At 41.7% G+C, this 22,969-nt stretch overlaps 1 protein-coding gene and 1 long non-coding RNA gene across 17 annotated transcripts in view; one reads left to right on the forward strand and one right to left on the reverse strand.

The window, feature by feature from the left end:
• Positions 1 to 22,969, forward strand: part of GHR (growth hormone receptor) — a 296,034-nt gene that overhangs the window by 127,931 nt on the left and 145,134 nt on the right. For 9 of the 16 annotated variants that reach the window (XM_021076571.2, XM_013990637.3, XM_085001600.1 and 6 more), the window contains one exon: positions 5,082 to 5,162. In XM_021076571.2, the coding sequence (XP_020932230.1) occupies positions 5,093 to 5,162 (70 nt within the window). In that variant the 5' untranslated portion in view covers positions 5,082 to 5,092. 16 annotated transcript variants of the gene reach the window in all.
• LOC146395521 (uncharacterized) lies at positions 16,003 to 21,455 on the reverse strand. The gene is made up of 2 exons (XR_014831273.1): positions 17,851 to 21,455; positions 16,003 to 17,635 (listed from the first exon to the last, which is right to left on the reverse strand). It is a non-coding gene; the product is annotated as an uncharacterized LOC146395521 (long non-coding RNA).

Raw genomic sequence — 22,969 nt, forward strand, 5'->3', positions numbered from 1 at the left:
CCTTAACCCACTGAGCGAGGCCAGGGATCAAACCCGCAACCTCATAGTTCCTAGTCAGATTCGTTTCTGCTGCAACACAATGGGCACTCCAAAAATTTTTTTAGTTGAATTTTAATTTACAAAATTTTAAAAAATTAAAATTAAAAAACTGCATATCTGAATAACAGTTTTAACATAGTCAAATATTATTGAAATATTTTGCATCCTTTTTTTTGTACCAAGTCTTCAAAATCCATGTATATTTCACTTGTAGAGCACATCTCAATTTAGATGCTAACTTTACTTGATCTGTATTTAGAGTTCATAAAATAGACAGCTGAGAAAGTAGATTAGATAGCCAAACTGTTCTGAATGTACTTAAATATTTAATTGAAATATTTCAATAAAAATTAGCTTATTTATTTCCTCATTTGCATTAGCCACATTTCCAGTGCTCAGTAGTCATGAGTGACTGGTCGTAATTAAATTGGTCAGCACAGGAACGTATGATATACATTCCATCTGTTTTATAAAAAGGGAGACCTCTTATATATACTACTCTCAAAGACTTTTTCCCCCCTCATACATTACACATTTAAAGTACTTCCCCATCCTTTGTTTCCCCACTGGATCCCTGTGAGAAGAGAAATCTCACGAGAGTAATTATATCAATAATGTCTGTGAATTTTTTCTCCCTTGCTGATGGGAAGGAAATAAATTAACCTAAGGCATTTTGGGTCTGACCAATTTCCAAATGACCACCACCATAAAAGTAGATAATAACATGAACTCCAGATGCAAACTGTTCAAATAAATGCCTGGAGCTAATTAGAATGGATGATTTCAGATTCCGTTTTGGATGAGCCTCTTCCTTTTTCAGTGCTGAGTTCTTGGAAATGCTTCACCAGGAAATCAGTGAGATTCAGTTTTGCAATATTTCGGTAGTAATCAACCCTAGCATCAGAAAGTACACATTTTTTTTTAGGTTATCTACCTGGAGTCTTGGTTTTGCAATATAAACAATTCTGCTTCAGTTGGAATTTTTTTAATCAGCTCTTTTTCAATATCAGAGTAGCTAGAGCAGTAAAACAAAAATTTGGACAAATTTATTATTTCTGATTAATCCAGCTACCATTTTGGTATTCTTCCTAATTTTGCCTTAGCAGGACGACAAGCTCCTAAATCTATTATTTTAGTCTTCTCATTTGTTAAAATGCTAACATATTACTAAGATGCTTTTTACCACTTTCCTTTTAAATTCTTGATACAAATAAGAGGGTATAGGTGGTTTTGGCTAGTAGTTCGTTTTGTCTCTGACAAATTGCTAACCAGCTATGAGCATGTTTTTTCCCATATGGCTTTATAGACTTTCTAATGTTACTTTTAATGAAGATGATGTGGGATTCTGCAGGAAAGAGCTTTGTCTTCACATTAAATGTATCTGATACTCATCATTTCTATGTAAAGATCTCTAAAATCCAGTCGTGACTTCTCTCTCAACGATTTTGATTGCATTCGTATTCTCTGTTGCACCTTGTACAATGCTAGCAGGCACCAATAGTTCAACAAATATTTTTAAATTAAAGAGAATGGAATCCATTGCTTTCTTTGCCTACAGTTGGTTATCATATGCAGGGAAAAATATTATGTTTAATCTCTAACTCTTCTCATGTGTTTATGGACTGTTTTATAGCCAAGGAACAAAAGTATATCATTGGCCCAACTGTAATTTGGAGGCCTCCTCTGCTGGGCAGCCTGCAGAATTGAAACTCATGCCAGCTGGATCACAGGGCTTTTCTACTGGCTCTCACTTGAGGAAGGGGGAGTAGACAGAATGCCTTAGGCATTGAGCTAGGAAATGTTGCAAGTTCCATTTTGTAGGAATAGATGTTCCTCCTTGCCCCACCCCAGTAAAAATCTTGCCATATGGCTCTAACCAAAGAACACCTAAATATCATGAGACATTTAGAGAGGGATTTTCCCTAGGAAAAGATTTCAAACTTTAAAAACCTAATGGGCTAAGGTAAAATTTAACAGACTCTGCTGAACAATGCCTGCCTTTCCTTAGATTATTCTAGTCTTACCGACTAGAAATAAAGGAAATAAAGGGATTTTCTGCTCACATCTGTCACATCATTGATAGTCAAGTGTCAAACTTTGTGTGTTGGCACTCTGTCCTCTTCCAGAGACACCTCTCCTCTAGAACCTAATAAAGTAGGATCCCCTCATCTAGCTGAAGGAGGAAGCTTACAGTCAGATCAGCCCAAGCCAACGAACATTCTGTTCATGTGATTGTGCCAGAGAGTTCACTAGGGGGGTCCCATGAGGGGAGAATGCCAAGGGGGCTGCTCATCCCCACTGAGCCAACCACAGTGGACGAGGAGAGTTAGTCTCTAATGAAGCAATTAACTGGTCCTAAACCCAGCCTCCTTACCTTACCCTCTTCTCTGCTCCTGCCTCTACTTAGAGCCTTAAAGTTGGGTCCCTATTCCCTGTTCTCATGGGCAGTGAACCTTTCTGAATGGGAGAATGGCTGTTTTAAATACTTCCTCTGCTGAGGAGTGTGCAACCTGATTTCTGGTTAATTTTGCTTTGGGGATTCTGATGTGTTTGTTTTGTGGAGAAAACATGTTCTGGGGAGATAGGTTTGGCTCATAAAGGAATTGTTGTGATAATTCCTTGTTTGGGAGAAGCCAAGTTCATGGGTAGGCAATAGCTTTCAGGAGTGTGGGTGATGGGAGAGGGTCACCTATGATTCATCTGAAGCAAAATTCGCTTCTTTCTGACATCTGCCAAGTCCCTTTGAGAGGTCTGAAAAGGTGAAGTCCAAATCGGAGAAAGCATCCTTCTAAGAAATGCAGACTTGTCCATATCTTTACTCAGGGGGGAAGCATACGATGATGCCTGGGAATGGATTCACCATTACCACCCGCTACCACGAAAGCATGTGCCAGAGGCGGCTTCTTTACCTGACACACCATACTTGGCAGACAGTAGTAAAACTAGCTCTATATACAGAGTCTAATTCCTCAATGCTTTCCTTCTTAAAACAAACAATCAAAAAAACCCAAAAAACTCTTAAAATGAAATTTTAAAGGAAATATCCAGATACCAACAGGAGAGTATTTTCAACCTAGAATGTATTTGTTGTTAGTCTTCTGGTGTATTTATGCCAGAGACTTCAAACAATGATTACAAGGCCTGTTCACCTAGGAGTACAGGACCTTGGGAAAGATGCAGTGAAAGTAGATGAGGATGATGCAAGGCCATTAGCCCAGAGCCATCCAGGTTAGGATGTTCAAACGTGGGTGTTATACCTGCAATTCACATTTGTGTGAACTCTCGGAATTGGCAAAGCGTGTTCATCTCCACTGTCACACTCAATCCTATGACTGACTCCCTGGGACCGTGGATGAGGGGCCTCTTAAGCACGTGGGCCTATACATGGACATTCACACACAGAGAGAGAGTCAGTTTGCATAGAGATGGGTTTTCTTAGAATTTTTTAAGATCATAAAATTATATAGAACAGGAAGAAAAATGGTGGGTCATCCACTGCCTAGAAATGAAAGTACAGAGCATCAGACGATGCATATCTATTCAGAACGACGCAGCCATTGCTAGGGACCATACCATTCCATTACCCATGAAAACAAGCATTTATGTTCATCATTTTAGTTTGATTAGGGGTGGCAGAAGGGCTATTTCATTATTACCAAGAACGTACAGTGATAAAAATAAGGCAATAGAGGCACTGATGGAGCTCCAGATATGATGGTTAGATCCTCCCAAGTAACTTATAAATACCATAATCTGGAAATTCTGCAGCCATACCTTAAGGTGGTAGGCATTAGTTGCCAATGCAGCAACATGTCTCCAAAGAGCAGTCTGCTGAGTTCATCTTAAACCAGCCCAAACTTGTCTTTTTAGAGATCCAGGAGGTGGACACCTGGTTTATTTATTCCAAAGAAGCTTATTTCCTCTAGGTAAAGGTGTGTACTGGCTGAGGCATGTTGTTCTGCTCTCCCATTCATCAAATTGAAGGCTGCAAAGGCGTGGCCACACTTGGGACTCCAAATGGCCAGCAGGGCCGCACACTGACTCTCCTTAGAGTCTGAGGTATTCACTCTCCTGGGCCTTTCAGAGACCTCATTCCTCCAGAAATTAAAATCCACAAGGAACCGGGTGTCCTAGGGGAGGCCACCTAGGAAGCGCCACTGCTTTGGTTTTTTTTGTTTCTCACTTCCTTTCAGCTGCCTTCTATTTAAACCTCCTTAGATGGCTTATTAGCACGATGTTTTTCTTTTTTTTTTTTTTGTCTTTTTGTCTTTTTGTCTTTTCTTGGGCCGCTCCCGCGGCATATGGAGGTTCCCAGGCTAGGGGTCTAATCGGAGCTGTAGCCACCAGCCTACGCCAGAGCCACAGCAACTCAGGATCTGAGCCGCGTCTGCAACCTACACCACAGCTCACGGCAACGCCGGATCCCCAACCCACTGAGCAAGGGCAGGGACCGAACCCGCAACCTCATGGTTCCTAGTCGGATTCGCCAACCACTGCGCAACGACGGGAACTCCAACACGATGTTTTGAGTGTTAATTGAGCTCTTTTGTTCACTAGGTAACACACTGGAGCAATTTTACTATTTCAGAAGTTGGTTGTCTTGTTTTCCCCTTTATGGCCTGTCCAGCTCAAGGCCCCTTGCTTGGTGATATGGCTGACAAATTTCAGATCAAATTAAAGAGAACCACACTGGCACGGCCTGGTTACGGAAGCTGTGTGTGTGCTTGGGGTGGGGCTGGGGGAGGTGTCACTTGTTGTGAGGTGGTTCTATGTCTGTCGGCCAGGATGTGAAAATCTTTAGTGTCCATGTTATTTCCTGAGACAAGCACCCACCGGAAGTAGCATTTATTACAACCTGCTGTTTGCTCTCTTGAAAAGTATGACCACATGAGACTCTGGACTGTGAAAGACTTACGGATTCCTTCTGCAGATGATGTGCATGTCAGCTCATTCATAACTTAGTGTGTCTTTAAACAATTCTTAGTGAAAGTAGTCTGCTTTTAATTGCTTAGATTCATCTTTTTCCTTTTGTATGATTGCAGGTCCTACAGGTATGGATCTCTGGCAGCTTCTGTTGACCTTGGCAGTGGCAGGCTCAAGTGATGCTTTTTCTGGGAGTGAAGGTGAGTTCTGCTTTTCCATTCCCACCTTCAGTGTTTTTGAAACCACACTGAACTTTGTTAAATCTAAGTTCTTTGGATGAGGTCAGTAAAAGGTATAAGTTTTAAGTGGCAACAAACAGAAAACCTGTTGTAGCTTTTAAAATCATAAACCAGGAGGATGTTTCCGGGAGTGTTGTAGGAGGAAAACAGTAGTCAGCTTTGGCATCTGATGTTTCCCCATCAAAAATAAATGCTGCAAATCACGCAGAGGGCATTTCTATGCAAGGCAAGCCAGGTCTCTTGGTCCTCAGGCTCTGGGAGAGAGATTGAAATTGCACTGAAGGGTTATTAACCTACTCAGCTCATCTGTGACTGAGGCTATCATAGCCTGTTTCCAGAGCTCAGAATTAAGGCCACTCTCGGGATAGGTCTCTGAGAGTGAAAGTTGTAAATTTCACCTCTCACTCTCTGGGTGCTTACTATTTGGCCAAGTTTGAAGGAAGAAACTCCTGAAATAGTTGAATAATACCCTCAGAAGTCAAGCACTTCCTTGTCCATCTCTATAATTCTCCTTCTTTTTTTATGTCCTCTTCCAATCAAAAAAAGTCACTGTATCAAACGTAAGTCTCATAACAGTTATAACTGGAACAAGAGAGTAATGAAGGGAGTGAAAAGGATTTTTTCTGTCCAGAAAGAAAATTGTGCTCATAAAGGGGTGGGAAACTTTTTAAAATATCATCTTGAGTGCTTGGAGTCTTTTTGTTTTTTCTTGCCTGAGCTTCAACAAAGAAATCATCTATTTCTCCGATTCTGACTCCACAGTCAATTGTCACTTTAATAGTAGCCAACTCCCCTACTCACTGGGCAACTTGTGCTGGAAAACACAGTTTAACAGCCGAAATAGTGCCTTAAAATGTCCTCCCTGACCTTCAAGCCAAAAATAAATCCATAGTAGTGAGCTGCTGAGGGTGACCAGAATAACTAAGAAAACAAGGGTAAAATATGTTATTTTATCTCTTAAGACAATTTAAAAATATTTATAGAAAAGAAGTCATAATTGTTTGAAATATTTTTGGGTATCTCTGGTGTTATAATGTCAACATTATGCAAGTCAAACATGGAGGGAATTGCAGGCTCTGTGTCAGCAGCTTTTCCCATGGCTGGTTTTAGACCCTGGTTCTGAGCCAAAGAATTACAGCTGAGATCCTCTGCTGTTCCAAAGTCATGGTGGTTTAATCTCTACTTTCTTCATTAAGGTGACTTTCACTCCACTGGGCAAGGCTTGAGGAATTTTAAAAACTTGTGAAATGCAAAGTATGGTAAGGGAAAAATTTAAGGAAAATTAAAAATATATCCGTGGCTAAAAGACTAAAGCTCAAATTACATTTTCAACCTAGAGAGCCTGCAGAGAGCATCTGTTTCCACTGCTTTGACATTTCAGTAAACCTTTAACTTTGTAGAGGAAACAACACCATTAGCTGGCCTTATGTTTGCATTTATTTTGCTTTTGGAAAGTTTTTGGTCTGCTTTGTTTTGGGGGGAGCAGAGCATAAGAAAATGCAATGGTTTATAGTAAATACAAATCACGTAGTCTAACAGTACTTGCACGTACTAAGTAATTTAGCAGAGGAAAAAGAATTTTCTCTTATTTTTTTATTTCTTAGTGGGCTAACTGAAATTCCTTTGGAATATGTGGTCACTTCAAAATTCTTCCCTTAAAATGGCCTTGGAATTGTTAAGGTTTGGGGTATGATGTTTATATAAGAAGGTGCAAAGGAGCATGTTTGAACATGTGTGTGTGTGTGTCTGTGTGTGTGTGCCAGTTCTGGCTATTTATCAGATGAGTTCAGCCAAAGTGATCTGACACGACATGGATTGAACCTCAGGTTGACATTCATGGGCCACGTGTTTCTTTTTCTGCCAGGTCTGGATTTTAGCCAAATCACTTTATTTTCTCTCCCATTGTATAAGGCAGACTGAAAATATAGATAAGGACTTGAAAGAAAAAAACAAAAAAAGGTGCTACTGTAGTTTCACCAGCCATTCATTTGAGTTTGGTTTGGTCAGTGGCAGGAGGTGGCCCTGTGAGGAGGGGATCTGGGACATTTCACCAAGAAAAGCAGCCCAGGAGCTGGTAAGAGATGACAGGTCTGCATGCTGCAGGAAGGTTGTGGCTTTGAGCAGGGTTTTTCTTGCTTGGGCAGATGAGCAATTAAAAAATGCTGGCCCTGAGAGGATTGTTCTTTATTGAGTCTAATTGCCCTATTGGAAATCTAGTGAGAACTAAACCTCAAACAGTGCCAGCATTGTATTAGCTAAAGCATTGTAATAGATGCTCTGCTTTTCATTCTTAATGTTAGTCTTTACATCTGCTTCTCAGGCAGGTTACATCCTCTCAGGGAGAATTTCTTTTATTTTCCTGGAGGTACCGCAGGCTATTTAATTTTTTTAATTAAAGTGCAGTCGATTTACGGTATTAGTTTCAGGTGTGCAGCATAGGGACTCAGCATTTTTATAGGTTTTATTCCATTAAAAGTTATTATGAATTAATAGCTATAATTCCCTGTGCTGTACAATATATCCTTGTTGCGTATCTATTTTATAAACGGTGCTTTGTACCTTTTAGTCCTATACTCCTATCTTGCCCCTCCCCGCTTTCCTTTCCCCATTGGTAACCACTAGTTTGTTTACTCTATGAGTCTGTTTCTGTTTTGCTGTATACATTGATGTGTTTTTCTGTTTTTTAAGTTTTATTGAGGTATAGTCGATTTACAATGTTGTGATAATTTCTGGTGTACAGTAAAGTGATTCAGTTATACATAATACACACATCCATTCTTTTTCAGATTCTTTCCCCATATAGATTATCATGGGATATTGGGTAGAGTTCTCTGTTGGCCAGTCATTCTACATATAAGTGATGATATACAGTATTTATCTTTCTCTGATTTTTTTCACTAAGCATAATAGCCTCCAAGCCCACCCACATTGTTGCAAATGGCATAATTTCATTATTTTTATAAGTGAGTAGTGTACTATTTTATATGTGTATATATACATACATATACACACATATGCACATATACACACACACACACATATACACTGCATCTTTTTTTTCCATTTATCTTTTGATGGACACTTAGGTTGCTTCCTTGTCTTGGCTGTTGTAAATAGTGCTGCTGTGAACATTGAGGTGAATGTGTCTTTCCAAATTGGTATTTTTATTTTTTCCAGACACACTCATTAGTAGAATTGCTGGATCATATTGTGACTGTATTTTAAGTTTTTTGAGGAATCGCCGTTCTATTTTCCATAGTGGCTGCACCAATTTACCTTCTCACCGACAGTGTAGGGAGATTCTCAGGGAAAATTTCTTATTCTAAAATCAGGAATGACCAACAGTGCCTCATTTTCAGAGGGCCTCACAGGATTGACGTGTCAACTGGTTGCATCAAAACTGCTGCTTCTGTGATGATGATTTTAATAAAAAATGTGCACAAGGACTTACTGGATATAAATATTCTTAGAAGGAACACCTGTTATATGTTAGGTCGTGTCTCTCCTGTTTCTGTTGGTTCACAACCGAGAATCCTTTGTTGACCTCAGCAACCTGAGGTGGGAGCAGGCAAGCCGCTGACCTGAAGAAGTTCAGCTGGGATACGAAGAACTTCTAGAATTTAATGAGAGACAGTTTAGCTTTCAAGTCTAGATTGTGTGAAGAAAACAGATGGCCAGGGTGCTCTGAAAAAGAATAAATCAAGATGGAATGAAAAAGTTAATTCAACAAATTCAGTGTTCAAAATATTTCCTTAGAGCTTTCCATTTTTCAAGATTGAAGTTAGGGCTGTGAGGAACAGTGATTCTTCCCTCAAGGAATTTATCATGAGTTAAGAGATCAGGAATACACACAAAGAATTCCTTGTATTAGCAGTAAAGTGGTATTTGCATGGAACAGTTGTATGGAGGGAAATCCTGAGACTGATGACAGCAGAGTAAGCAACCTTTCTTTCATACTGTTGCCCAGAACCCCTCCTGCCTTCACGGCTCAGGGTCGGCAGTGCCCTGAGGGTCTACAGAGGGGACAAAGGCCTGAGCTCTCCCTTTGCACATTCATGACTCGATCCTAAGACCTTGACATACCCCCAGATATTTGATCATCACTGAAGTATGTACTTATCTCATGAAATGCAATAAAATATACGCAGGATGAGGTGAGAGCAGCAAAGCTGTGCACTGAGCAGAATCTTGGGAAGTCGGTGAGGTTTACATGGATGACTCACCCCTATGAAGCAGCTGCCAGTGAGGGTGATTGGGTTTGAGCCTCTGCTAATTAGGATTAAAAGGACTGGGACCACCCAAAGATAGTCTGAGCCTTGAATGTTCAGTTCACACATGCCAATGATGGACTAGACTTCCAGTCTTCTGCCGGAGGTGTCGGTCATCACACAGAAGGGCCAGTCCTGGTATGCAAAGTGTCTCCACACCACGTTGGTTCCCTAGCCTAAACTAGGGCTCCTGTTATGGGGGAGACAGGAGCAGGATTGATGTCATGTGTTGGATGTGTGGTGCTAGCCACCAGCTCCTGTTCACCGACACCCATGATGTTCTGCCTCTAGCAGAGGCTAACCCAGGCTCAACTGTGCACAAGTCAGTGCCAGCTTGGACCAGCCCAGCCAGTTTCTGCCTGAGATCCTCCTCCACAAGTATGGGCCCAGGAGCCTGAATCACCCAACACCTCTCCCCTAGGAAGGCCTTCTCAGGAAGAATCTGTGGGTGGGCTTTTCTCCTCACCCTGATTTTAAGTCAATGGGTTCCTTTCCCAGAGCTGGTTTAGTTTAAGACCCTAACCTTAAACATGGTATGATAAAGAATTCTAGGCCTCTCAGAGCCATCTGCAGAAACTTCTTGAGGGCCTAGCCCCTGCTCTCTGTAACTGCCTGCTTATCCATGGTGATGCATGTCTAACTTGTCATCAGGCAGAGTTGCCAGCAGCCACAGCTCAAGGACCACCCTCATCTTTTCACAAGCAACAGGCTCTTCCAGCCACACTCATATGCTGTCAACAGTGTCATTCCTCAAACCAAGAGAAAAGCTTCCTCCTCATCTGTAGTTACAGCTTCAAGGCAGCGATGACGTGTGACATCAACACACTTTTGAAATCTGATGCAACTGATCGTACAGAGAGGATTCCATGGTGCCCGGTCTGGCCCGCACTGCGTAGTCAGAGAGGCCCAGGAGCCTGGAGCACTTCTTCAGCCTCCGCTGCAAATCCGAGTTTTCTCTGGCCTAGATTTCCCAAATTTGTTCAAAATTAACCCACAATATTTCATCAGAGACAGCTATCAGGAATCTCTGTTTCCATTTGTATAACGACTTACCAGACTTAAGCCTTAACCGGAACTAACTCCAGATCCATGTCACATCTCCACAGCCAGGTTGCAGGTTTTATAACATGGAGAAGCATGTCCCAACCATGGAGGGAATGTTCCAGGATGTTGTTTTGGAATCTCTCAGCAAGAGACAGGACCCAGGGATGGGCAGAATGGTGGCCAGTGGGAGGATGGTCAGGGGGTTGGGAGGTAACCTTTGTTGTGTGTGTCTCTTCTAAATGAAGTTGTCATGACCTCTGTATTTTAAGTTGTGTGGCAAAGTCTGGGTTGAGCTTGAGATAGATACAGTGTGTTTCCAAATGATTGGTAAGTGACCACTGCATCCTAATGGACTGAAAACTCACTAGACTTTAAAATTCATGAAGGGCGTTTTGTTCATCCCTCTGTATCCTCATCCTCTAGCATTCAGACTCAAAGTAGATCTTCATTTATTTAAGGAAATCGGCGTCTAAATCCTGACCTGGGACCTCCCAACTTGTACTCCACAGTTGTCACTAATGCTCAGTTGTGTTCTGTCCTGACCTGGACAAGGGCTGGATTTGAACCTCCTTCTAGTAAGAAGGGTCTGAGAATAGATCTGTAACTGTAGAAGCTATTGTCCAAGAAGCTGCAGGCATCCCTGTGTCCTACCCCAAGCCCTGGTTTGTGGGCTCTGCCTATGCATGGAACCGTCTCACTTTCCTGTAGAATACTTCATTCACATGCCACCAGGGCCAGAACTTTGCCCAACACATCAATGGCCTGGGAGCTTGCTGCCCTTGCTTAGTCTTGCCAACCCTACTCAAGGTGACTGGACTCTGTACCCCATGCACCAGCCGCTGGCCAACATCCTGCACTGAATACACCGGTCCCCCAGCACCCACCCCTGACACCACCTTTATCTGTGCCCCACCTCCCTGATCAAATCTCCTCAAATATTGACAGAGAAGTATAATAAGGCCTGCAGATTGAAAATCCAAGTTGTCTCTGCTCCTTTGGACATTGAACTTGAGATTACGAAAGACCCTGATTAGGGATTATATGGAGAGCTGGATCCATTTTCTCAACCTCATCCCTTAAGTATCATATTTTTCCAATTTTCCTATGAAAGCCTGTCGTGAAGTATGAAACTCCGCAAAATAGATCAGTTACATTGATAAAATCCTTAATTTCTGGATCATCGAATATTAAAAAAAAAACAAAACTGGAATTTATCTAATCCAGTCTTTAGTGAAATCTTGCAAATTTGTGGAAGGAGAAATAATCATATTCAGAACATTTGACTTGTGGACAGCCATGTGCTATGTGTAAGTATTAACAGACTCACATTAGTGGAGACTGAATTGGTGATGTTTTACCATGCTCTGCATTGGGGAGCCTTGGCTTCCCCAGAAACCAGAGCTCATTTTTTAGGAAAGGACCATTTTTGTGACTGCCCGACCTTGAGGACCCATCCCTTCACCACCTGACCATTGGTCCTTCTGCTTCCTTGATTGAAACAAGAAGCAACCATGCTTTTCCTTTTTTCGTTTAATTTTATTGAGGCATAGTTGATTTACAATGTTGTATTAGCTTCAGGTTTGTAGCGAAGTGAATGTGTATATGTGTTAATCCCATCCTCCCAAATTACCCTTCCACAGACAGTTTCCCCTTTGGCAAACCATGCTTTTCTTAATAAGAGCTCTGTTTTGCTTTTTAGGGCTGCACCTGGGAAGCTCCCAGGCTAGGGGAGGAATAGAAGCTGCAGATGCTGGCCTACACTACAGCCACAGCAATGCCAGATCTAAGCTGCGTCTGTGACCTACACCACAGCTCACGGCAACGTTGGATCCTTAACCCACTGAGCGAGGCCAGGGATTGAATCTGCGTCCTCAAGGATACTAGTCGGGTTCATTACCACTGAGCCATGATGGGAACTCCTAATAAGAGCTCTTTGAAAGTATGTGTTGTGAAGAGGGCCAGGTGGTCAGGAAATGGGCGGAACCAGTCGAAGAGCTCTGCCCTGTGTCAAGTGCCCAGTTGGGACAGACTGGCTTGTGAGGCAGAGAATTCAGTGAAGGACCCAGGCGCCGTGCTCAGACAGCCCTGGCTGCATTTACACACTGGTTCATGACTATGCCTGACTTCCTTTGTGAGCTGTGCCAGCACCATAGTCTCTGGATGTTTGCTCTGAACTTCATAAGCACGGTTGACTAGCTCTCTTTCCCTTCACAGCTATCGCTAAGCCCAACTTCCTGGAAAGCTCTTATTGAGGAATAGAAAGAGCGGGGTTAACTTCTGTGCATACCCTGGGCATAAATGCATGTCACAGTCTTGGTTATATAGCCATGATGGGTGGGAAAGGTGCAAGTGTCGCTTCTGCACAGTATGACCTGTCTTGTCTTATTTCTATGGATGGGTACTAAGAACCTGTACTTGTGACTTATTAAGGAAAACAATAGGAGAATATTCAAGACAAAAACTTACGAAGCACTGTTATTAACCTGTGGTGTGTCTAAAATGAAACCACTCCCTGACTACCAGATGGAGGGATGGGGGCCATGATTTCTTCAACACGTTGGTTGAGAGTGGGTTGCTATAAACCCAAAGTCAGAAGCCTTTGATGTCGGGTGGGTCAACTGATACCTTAAAGCAGCAGGTAAAAGGAAAAGACTGAAACCGCAGGCTGAAGTGAGCTCAGACTGTGGTCATCACCAAGCCCAGGGTTGGCTTCAGTACATACCCTACCATGTAGACTGCTGATTGATTTCTGCAGTTAGTTGATAGGAGCCCAATTTGATCTACATTTGATTTGGTTATACTCAGTGTCACTCTGGTGCTCTGATCCGGCCCTTGGCTGTCACTTCTTGGGGCAGCAGTGATCAGCCAAAACTTAGACTATCAGAGGGTAAGGGGGACCCTTGGAGGAATTCCTAAGGTGGGGGGAAAAAGACTGGTCAAGTGACCTTGGCTGGTACTCACAAAACATACAGAGATGTTTAGGGAGTAGGACCAATAAGGAAGTCTCTGCACCAGTCCCAGCTTGATTGTTGCTTCCGCCTTGTCTGCCACGGTCAGGAAGAGCAGTCTAGATTAAGGATCTTAGAGCACTGATGTTGAACTTTGTCAGAAATGGGCTTGAGGAGTTCCCGTCGTGGCACAGTGGTTAACGAATCCGACTAGGAACCATGAAGTTGCGGGTTCGATCCCTGCCCTTGCTCAGTGGGTTGACGATCCGGCGTTGCTGTGAGCTGTGGTGTAGGTTGCAGATGTGGCTCGGATCCTGCACTGCTGTGACTCTGGCGTGGGCCGGTGGCTGCAGCTCTGATTAGACCCCTAGCCTGGGAACCTCCATATGCCACGGGAGCGGCCCAAGAAATGACAAAAAAAAAAGAAAAAAAAAGGGCTTGAATCTTAGCTCTATCATTCAAGAGTTGTGTGATGTTTTTGTTTTTAGGTTGCGTTCCCCCAAAAGGCAGATGCTGAGACAAGGGTTCAAATGAAAGTGAATGATTAGGAGTTCCCATCGTGGCACAGTGGAAAGGACTAAGAACCATGAGGGTTGAGGGTTGGATCCCCGGCCTCGCTCAGTGGGTTAAGGATCCGGCGTTTACGTGAGCTGTGGTGTAAGTCGCAGATGCAGCTCGGATCCCACATTGCTGTGCCTCTGGCATAGGTTGGCGGCTACAGCTCTGATTAGACCCCTAGCCTGGGAACCTCCATATGCCACAGGTGCAGCCCTGAGAAGACAGGGAGGAAAAAAAAAAAAGTGAATGATTAGAAAAATGTTCCAGGAAGTAACTGACAGAGAGTAGAGAAATGAGACAGGGAAAAGTCTGGGGGGGGGGGCGGAGGGTAAAAAAAAAAGTGCAGTATCAAATGCTAGCCCATGGTGGGGGAGAGATGGTGGCAATGGTATCTGGCTTAGTCCCCCCTGGAAGCAGTGTTCTGGGTTGTCCAGAACAGCCTTTAGTTGATGGTTAAGGACTGACCCCTGGAGGTCATAAATTCCTAGACACACTGTAAGCTCTCTAAGTGCAGATTAAGATGGCTCCTGCAGGGAGTCCCATCATGGAGCAGTGGAAGTAAATCTGACTAGGAACCAGGAGGTTGCAGGTTTGATCTCTGGCCTCGCTCAGTGGGTTAAGGATCCCGCGTTGCTGAGAGCAGTGGTGTAGGTTGCAGATGTGGCTTGGATCTGGCGTGGCTGTGGCGTAGGTCAGCAGCTGTAGCTCCAATTAGACCCCTAATCTGGGAACCTCCACATGCCACAGGTGCAGCCCTAAAAAAGCAAAAGCAATAAAAAATAAAAATCTTTTTAAATTTTTTAAAAAATAAAGGCAAAAAAAAAAAATAGAAAAGAGAGATGGCTCCTGCAGACAACAACAAAGAGGAAACAGGTTCTGGGTGTTGTGCATGAAAGCACACTGGGAGTCTGTATGCACAAAAATGGTTCCGGGTTCTATATCAGCAAAGTACTGATGGCATGTGCTCCAAAGACTTTGGTGGTTTCTTACACTCTTTGAGCCTCCATTTTCTCATCTGTTAAATGGGAGGGAAATAACTTGTTTAAAGCCATCAAGGAGGTAATGAAGGTAAACCATGTGCTGAGGTGCCCTAGGAAAAGCACATAAGTATTCAACAACTGGTTACTCATTGGCTTGAGTGACTCTAAACCTTGAGGCCCAAATAAACCCACAAACTAAGCAGACATGTAGAATCCGATTTATAACAATACATACCTGAAAGGAGCAGTTTGGTTGCACAAGCAAGTTTTGGAAGCTAATTTTAATAACCCCAAAAAACTGTCTAGAAAGGGATTCTAATGTTTAAGATGCTTTCAAGAATAGAACTAAGACATGATATTGTAAAGTTCTATAAAACGGGATACTTTTATATTTATAGTTTTAGCAATGTATGTTCAGAAGATAAGTTTGATAAAACCTGAATGCTCTAGTTCTTATACTTTTAATAAAATTAAATCTAATCAGTATAGTAGACAGGTCTGTAGTGAGTTGAGTGTGATGCTGGGAATTACCATGTTTGAGTCAAGTCAGTTCTCTGAGTATTTGCCGTGTGGCTGACATAGTGCCAAAGGACTGAGGCAGTTTCCCAGGCTCATCACCAAGTGGACTGGGCATGTGGGAAGAGAGAATTAAAACCAGTTCGTAGCAATAATAGCATTTTTGTGGGTCTGGTTTTAAGTACTTTATACCTGTAACCTTAGTTAATCCCCACAGCAGTGGTAAGAGGAAAGTCCTGTTATTACCCTGATTTAGGTGAGGACACCGGTAATAGTTACATAACTAGTTCACATAACTAGTGAAGGCCAAAGTCCTGGGATTCCCACAGTGGTGAACAAGCTATGGTACTCACCTCTGTGGGAATTTCAGCTGATTGCTGGGAGTTGCGTTTGTTTGACTTGCTCCGCCTAGGTCAAGAATCATATTATGTCCATGAGATAGGCAGTGGTTCCATGAACTCCGTATAAATCCTCCAGATTCAGATTGTTTAAAGTAGTACTTTGACTCTCAGTATTGAACCTCATTATTTCAGATGTAAGTATTAAATATAAACATAAACTTATGATGAGGTATGGGCAATTTCCTCAAAGCAAATATTTGGGCATCTCTTTCTGAGGCTAAATCAGTAGCCAAAATTCGTGGGAAGAGGTGCCGCTTCTTCTCTTTAAAAAAAAAAAAAATCCTTGAAAGTTACCTCCTGGGCCACCAAACAATAAGTAGCCTCTGGTACTGTGCAGTCTGTTATTTGCAAGGCTCTCCTCACCAGGAAGAGAGGAAGGTTCAAAGACTGTTTTATGAAATCAAATCTGGGTTTCCTCTTCTGATCTCTGCTGGTTTCTCCATGACTGCAGAAGCTGTCAAAGTAAAAGAATACTATCCCCCTTCTCCAACATGCTGAGAGAATTTTACCACACACACTCACTGTTACCCCATGTACTTTTGTTACCCCATGTACTGTTTCTAAATCTGTACCTCCTTACCCAAAGTTTTTCCCGTCTTCACTGGATTGACATTCCCTGTTTTGTATATGGAACCTGTGTTGAGTATAACATTGTTTCCTATAGCATTTTTCTGAGATTTGTCCATACAAATCAGTGGGAATGAAACCAAGCTTATGAGAACCAAAGTCCATTCACTGGAAATTCTTTTGGGCTTTCTCTTAAAGAGTAAAGGGGCATACCGTCAGAGAAGAAAACTATCAAGAAATTATTTAAAAACAAAATTTAGATGTCTTTCTTGCCATTAATGGTCCCACTTAATGGCATGATGGGGAAAAAACATTAACCAGTCACCAACTCTGGGCTCTGAAGCCAATTCCATCAGTAGTCAGCTTTGTGGTTATGGGGACAAGCTGTTAATTTCTATCAGCTCAGTTGCTCATGTATTAATAAAACTTCCAGAGAGAAAAAAAAAAAACTGTCCCCCTCCACTCCAAAGTTTTTTGTGTGTTATTTCTTAGATACAGATGGGGTACACAGCAAGGATTCCCTCATGCCAAGCCCTATCTACAGGCCTTTGTGATAGTTGGACCTTCTCCTGTGCTTCACTCAGTGACGAGAGTGAATACAAGGAAGACAGACTCACCAAATCTACAGATGATGCAAAAACAAGGAGAGCTAATGTGCTGAATGACAGACACAAAATTCAGGATATCTTGATGGCCATCAGTAATAGGCCAAAAACTGCAAGATAAAATTTGAGAGGGATAAATGTAAAGTCCTATGTTTAAGTTTTATAAAATAAATGAAGTGACCTTCCTGCTTCACAGAAAGTTCTCTGTAAAAGACCAAGTTATTTAACTCCTTGCAAGTATATAATTTAACCTGTTAGGGTATAGCTGTCAAAGTAAACTAGCTCAGGCTGCCTTAACAGAAACAGAAGGTCTAGGACAAGCAAATCGCCAGTCCTCTGGACTCTAAACTGGCCACAACATACCTAGAATAATCTAGTGAGTTCTAGGCATCAAGGTTGAAGAAGGATATTGATAAACCAGAACAACAGAGCCTTAACGATGAGTCATCTTGAAATCACACAAAAGGAACTGGAGATGTCTAGGATGAGGGTGATGAGGGGGTGATGGCAGGGTATTTGTTTTCAAAATGCATCATGTTAACAAAGGCTTTAATCAGTTCTGTTTGGAAAGCGTGGAGAAATAATATACCAAAAATGTAGGCTTTGGGAACCAAACATGCATGTGTGAGTTTCAGCTCTATCAGTTTCAACTCTGTGACTGAGCTTATTAATTTCTCAACACAGTGTCCATTTCTCATCTTGAAATAGAGGTAATAATATCTTGCTCAGAAAGCCATCCATGAAAGTTAACTGAGCTGGCACCTTAAGTACCTGGCATAGTTACTGGTAGGTTAGGTGTGTAGTAAAGGCTAATCTCTTTGTTTACCTTTTCCTCAAGAGAGGAAGAACAAGGACAATTAAGTTGCTGTTCAAGAAAGTACGCTATGCCAACTGCAATTATCCCAAAGGAGAATGAGTTGCTGGGTCAGACAAGACTAATACAGATCTGGGAGATCAGAGCTGGCCTGCCAAGGCACTCTGGTGCCCCACTCTTGTCCAAACATAGCTTCCTATAACTTCGGTTTTACACAGTAAGCTTCAAGGTGTGATTTTGTGTGGGTAAATAATTCAGGAAAATTTTTAAAGGCAGAAAAGTCAATGGATAAGATGATCCCTATGATGCTTTGTTTTCTGTGTTCTCTACATGTCTGTGTTGTTGGGATTGATATTCACTAGAGCGTGCACAATACTGCTGGAAAATTGAGTTATAAAACATCCAAGTGTGCTGCATCACTACACCTATGAAGTCAAGGAGTCATATTTGTAAATTATACAAAGATATTTAGTTGTGGCAAACAAAAGGGACTTCTAGCTCCCACTTTCTGGTTCTCCATATCATTGCAGCACCATCAGTGCCTGCTTGCTGCTTCCCAACCGCCGAGTCATGGATGATTTTCTCAAAGGCAAAAGGTAAAATTGCTAGTATTTCCACACTGGGTTTTTCTCTTCAAATGCTGATACTCAAATCCCATCCAGCCCTCTTTAGCTGTCCTCCTAGGAGCTTTAATCATAAGACACAGGTGAACTTGTAACTATTCTAAGAGAGCTCAGGCCGAGGATTATGCCTGAAAGTACCGGGTCCTTCCAAGCTACACCCAAGTGCCTTCTCTAAAAGAACTCAGTGGCAAACCAAACTTTCAACCTGGGTCAGCAATTGGGAATCAAACCATGAGCTTACTATTCCCATTCTTTTTGATTAGTTTGTATGTTGTTTTAGGAAGATGATTGAATGCAAAAAGTAGTTTAATAGGATACACTGAGTAATTTCTTATAGGATGTATACCCAGAAAAACATGTTGGACAGGAGTTCACAGAACATAGTGTTAAAATAGCTTTCAGTGGTCAAGGGCTTATAGGAGGGTTTCTCAGCCTTGGCACTATTGCCTTTTCAGGCCAGATGGTTTTTGTGTGGAAGATGTCCTGTGCAGTGTAACATGGTTAGCAGCATCCATGACCTCTGTCTACTATGTGTCACCCTCCACCCTCGGTTGTAAGAACTAGAACTTCTCCAGACATTGCTAAGTATTCCCTGGGGTCAGTGGCCTCAGTTGAGAACTGCTGCCCTAGATCTGGAGACTGCATGTTGAACTGACAATGCCCAGGATTATTGCAGGGGTCAAATTAGATAACACATGTTTATATACTTTTAAAAGTAAACACACACACACACATATGTATACATACATACATATATATTTATTCACCTATGTAGTTACAATGCAGCCCTTATCTTCTCACTGGTTACTTTGTTCATTCATTCATCCAAGAATTGTTTGAGCTAGGTGCTAGAGACCTTTACATAAATAAATCTTGAGAGGCTGAAAGATTTGCCAAGGAAACAACTTAAAAAGAGCAAGTATGTAAGAAATCCCATAATGAATGTGTGTGTAACATGCACATAATATTGAGCTTCAAGGAAGGAGGGGCCGCCTTTGATCCAAATCACAGAAAACCCATTGGACTACATGGCTGAAGTTCTGTAGTAACAACTCCCCTTTGGCTATGAATTCTCCATGCAGTGTACATTGTAATGTTAATTATACTTCAAACAATGACATATATCCATAAAGTTTTGCTGGGAGTATTTCAGTTGCATGCTGACAGTATTTAGCACTGATTAAGGTATTATCATTTTTTAGGGCTGCACTTAAAGGAGTATGAAATTTAAATGAGCAACTTAAGAATTGAATTTGTCTTGGACACCTGCTATTTTCTCCTGTCTTTTTTCATGCCTGCTCCAATGACAGCAAACCATCAAACAGAAAAATAGAAAAACACTCCAATCTAGATTTCCTTAAGTGGAGCCACAAATAAGATACTAGAGAATAATACAGGAAGCTCAGTCCATATCCATCAAATGGACCCTGATCAATTAGAGATCTGTTGATTCAAAAAGAACCATTCTTAGAATCATGAATACCTGTTTTAAGCTCTAAATATGACAGATTTGTTTTTATTTATTTATATTTTGGTCTTTTTATCTTTTCTAGGGCTGCACCCCCGCAGCATATGGCGGCTCCTGGGCTAGGGGTCTAATCGGGAGCTATAGCCGCCAGCCTATGCCAGAGCCACAGAAACGCCAGATCTGAGCTGCATTTTTGCGACCTACATCACAGCTCACGGCAACTCTGGATCCTTAACCCACTGATTGAGGCCAGGGATCCCGCAACCTCATGGTTTTTTGTCAGATTCATTAACCAATGAGCCACGACGGAAACTCCCTGACATTTTTATTTAGATAGAAATAATTCTGCCTGAGTTAGTACCTGGAAGTACCAAGGAGATTGGGTTGACCATTTCGAAAGTACCAGAATTTCCAAACTTTATTCAGACTTTACTCCAGAGTTCTCTACATTCATCAACAATGAAATACCATATAAAAGCTGGGGTGCCCAATGGAGCCACATTTATATTGCAGCATTGCCTTTAAACCTCCGCTGAGATTTTACTTATTCCATGTTGCAGAGTTGTTCATAGGTTGACCAGAGCAAGAGTTGCTAGCTTTAGCATCAGTTGCACTGATAGTTTGTGGTCACATTTGTTTTGGAAGATCACCCTTAAAGCATGTCACTCATGCTTATTTATGAGGAATGCCACAATTTAAACATCAGTTAACAGATCCGCATGAATGCATAGTCACATTTGAGTGCTTCCAACAAATGCTTTCTGTCACTTGTCCCTCAACAGCTTTGAGAATTAAAGCCTGGTGGGGCAATCTGGGAGATATCCATGAGCATTTATCAAAAGAAGCGTGGTGGATGTGATAACTGCAAAGCCAGCTGTTGAATTTAATATAATTGGTGGGAGATTACATTTCCTCAGTCTTAAGAGCTGTCTTTTACCACCAGAGAAATCAATATCCACATTTAAGTTTATATCAATACAGAACATTCCACATGCTGAAATGTCTGTCACTTGCCTTTAGGATAAACCATGGTGGGCTGTATTTTTAAGCATTGCATGTGAAACAAACAGCTGACAGGTGGATCTTGTGGTACATTCAGAATCCTTATGAAAACTACCCCAACATTATTTGTTTAATCTCAATCTGATTATCTTTAGGAGAAACACACATACCATGTATAGTGTGAACATGGATTGATAGCCCTTATTTGACAGCTTATTATGAAAACCAAGTCTGTATGATGATTTTTAAATCAAGAATCTATTGGGTATATTCATATCTTATCCCTGGGTTGTACTGGTTGCCTTTAGCTTCCCTCTCACTTGGGGAAAAAAAAAAAACTATACATAAAGTGACCAAGAATTGATTGAACAAATATTTTTTATTATAAATTATACTTCAATTTAAAAAGTCTTTTAAAAATTAAAAAAATAAAAAGTGGTGTAAAGAAAACAAACAAAAATGCTTTTGAATACCTCCTTATGCTCCAGGCACTATTCTAGGTGCTTGGAACACTTCAGTGAATAAGATTAAAAAAATATCCTGCTGCCTTGGAAGTCTCCTTAGCAGGAATTAGAGTGAGAGTGAGTGTGTTGAAGAGGGTGTGTGAGTAGGTGAGGCAGATGATAGGCTATAAAAATAATTATCGACTATGTTAGAAGGTGGAAAGGACTATGGAAAACCACTCCATCTGTTCCTCATTGGAGTGTACCCAAAAGTTGATCTTGAACTATTTTTATGTGAATCTCCTGTGTTTTAAATGTTAGGAACCAACTCAAAATAATTTGACACTAAATATGTCCTCATGGTCTGTCTGGAAGCTGCAACATGCACTCTCTCTGTTTATTGATGAGGAAGCCCAGGCTCAGAGAGGTGAAAGGTCTTTCTTACCCAAGGTTCCAGCAGTTACTGGCAGGAGCAGGGCCAAGATGCAGACTCCTGCTCTGGCGTGCATTCCTCCACAGGTTAGCCTTTGGCTGTAGGCAACCTGTTTGGTAGTATCTATTTAAAAATCTGTTTTGAAACATTGCAAAATATTAAATATTATAAGATGCATGTTGAAGGGCATCCTCAGGATAGAGTGGTCACAGCAGAATGGAGATTTTGAGATGTATGAATGAGGTTGAGACAAGCCCGTTATATGAAAGCATTCTGTCCTTAGCCAGCCATAGAATCATGACTCTTGATTTTTGCACCTTTATTCATTTTTCTCACTCAAACTACCACAGATCATCTCCTCCCGCTTCCTAGAGCACCAGAAGATGGCTAGAGATGGGTCCATAGCCTTGCCGTCATGGCCTTCTCTTATACCTTTCTCCTTCCTGTTCTGCATAGACTTTGGACTGAGCCATCGTCCTCAAAGTTCCACTAAATCATTTGGGTTTTTTTGTTTATTTTTTGTCTCTTTAGAGCTGCACCCACAGCATATGGAAGTTCCCAGATAGGGATCTAACTGCAGCTACAGCTGCTAACCTACACCACAGCCATAGCAACACCAGATCCAAGCCACATCTGTAACCTACACCACAACTCATGGCAATGCTGGATCCTTAACCCACCAAGCAGGGCTAGGGATCAAACCTGCATCCTCATGATACTAGTTGGGTTCATTTCCACTGAGCCATCACAGGAACTCCCTACACGAAATCATTTGATGAAAAGATTGTTTATACTGCTAGATTAAGAACAGAATTGAAAAGGCACTGTATGATGTAGCCATGGACTGGAATAAGCTAAAATCAGCAATCACAGCTCCTAGACCCACCACTGTAAGGCAGCCTTGCTGGAACTTGGTTTCTGTAACTGTCTGTGGGGTTTCAGAATCTCCCTACATACAGATTTGCTGTGAGGATTAAAAGGTTAGGGAAGATTGTGTCTGTAATAGCACTCAAAACATGTAACCTGTAATCCACCCTCTGGCATTTTTCATTTTTCTTCTGCCCCTTCTGTCTCTGAAGACAAGTTACTGGAGAGATA

Source organism: Sus scrofa, chromosome 16, assembly GCF_054392235.1.
Source record: "Sus scrofa isolate SSC_HxYL_T2T_F1_AM1 chromosome 16, Sscrofa_HxYL_maternal_Yorkshire_Landrace_v2.0, whole genome shotgun sequence".
In the NCBI taxonomy this organism is placed as follows: domain Eukaryota; kingdom Metazoa; phylum Chordata; class Mammalia; order Artiodactyla; family Suidae; genus Sus; species Sus scrofa.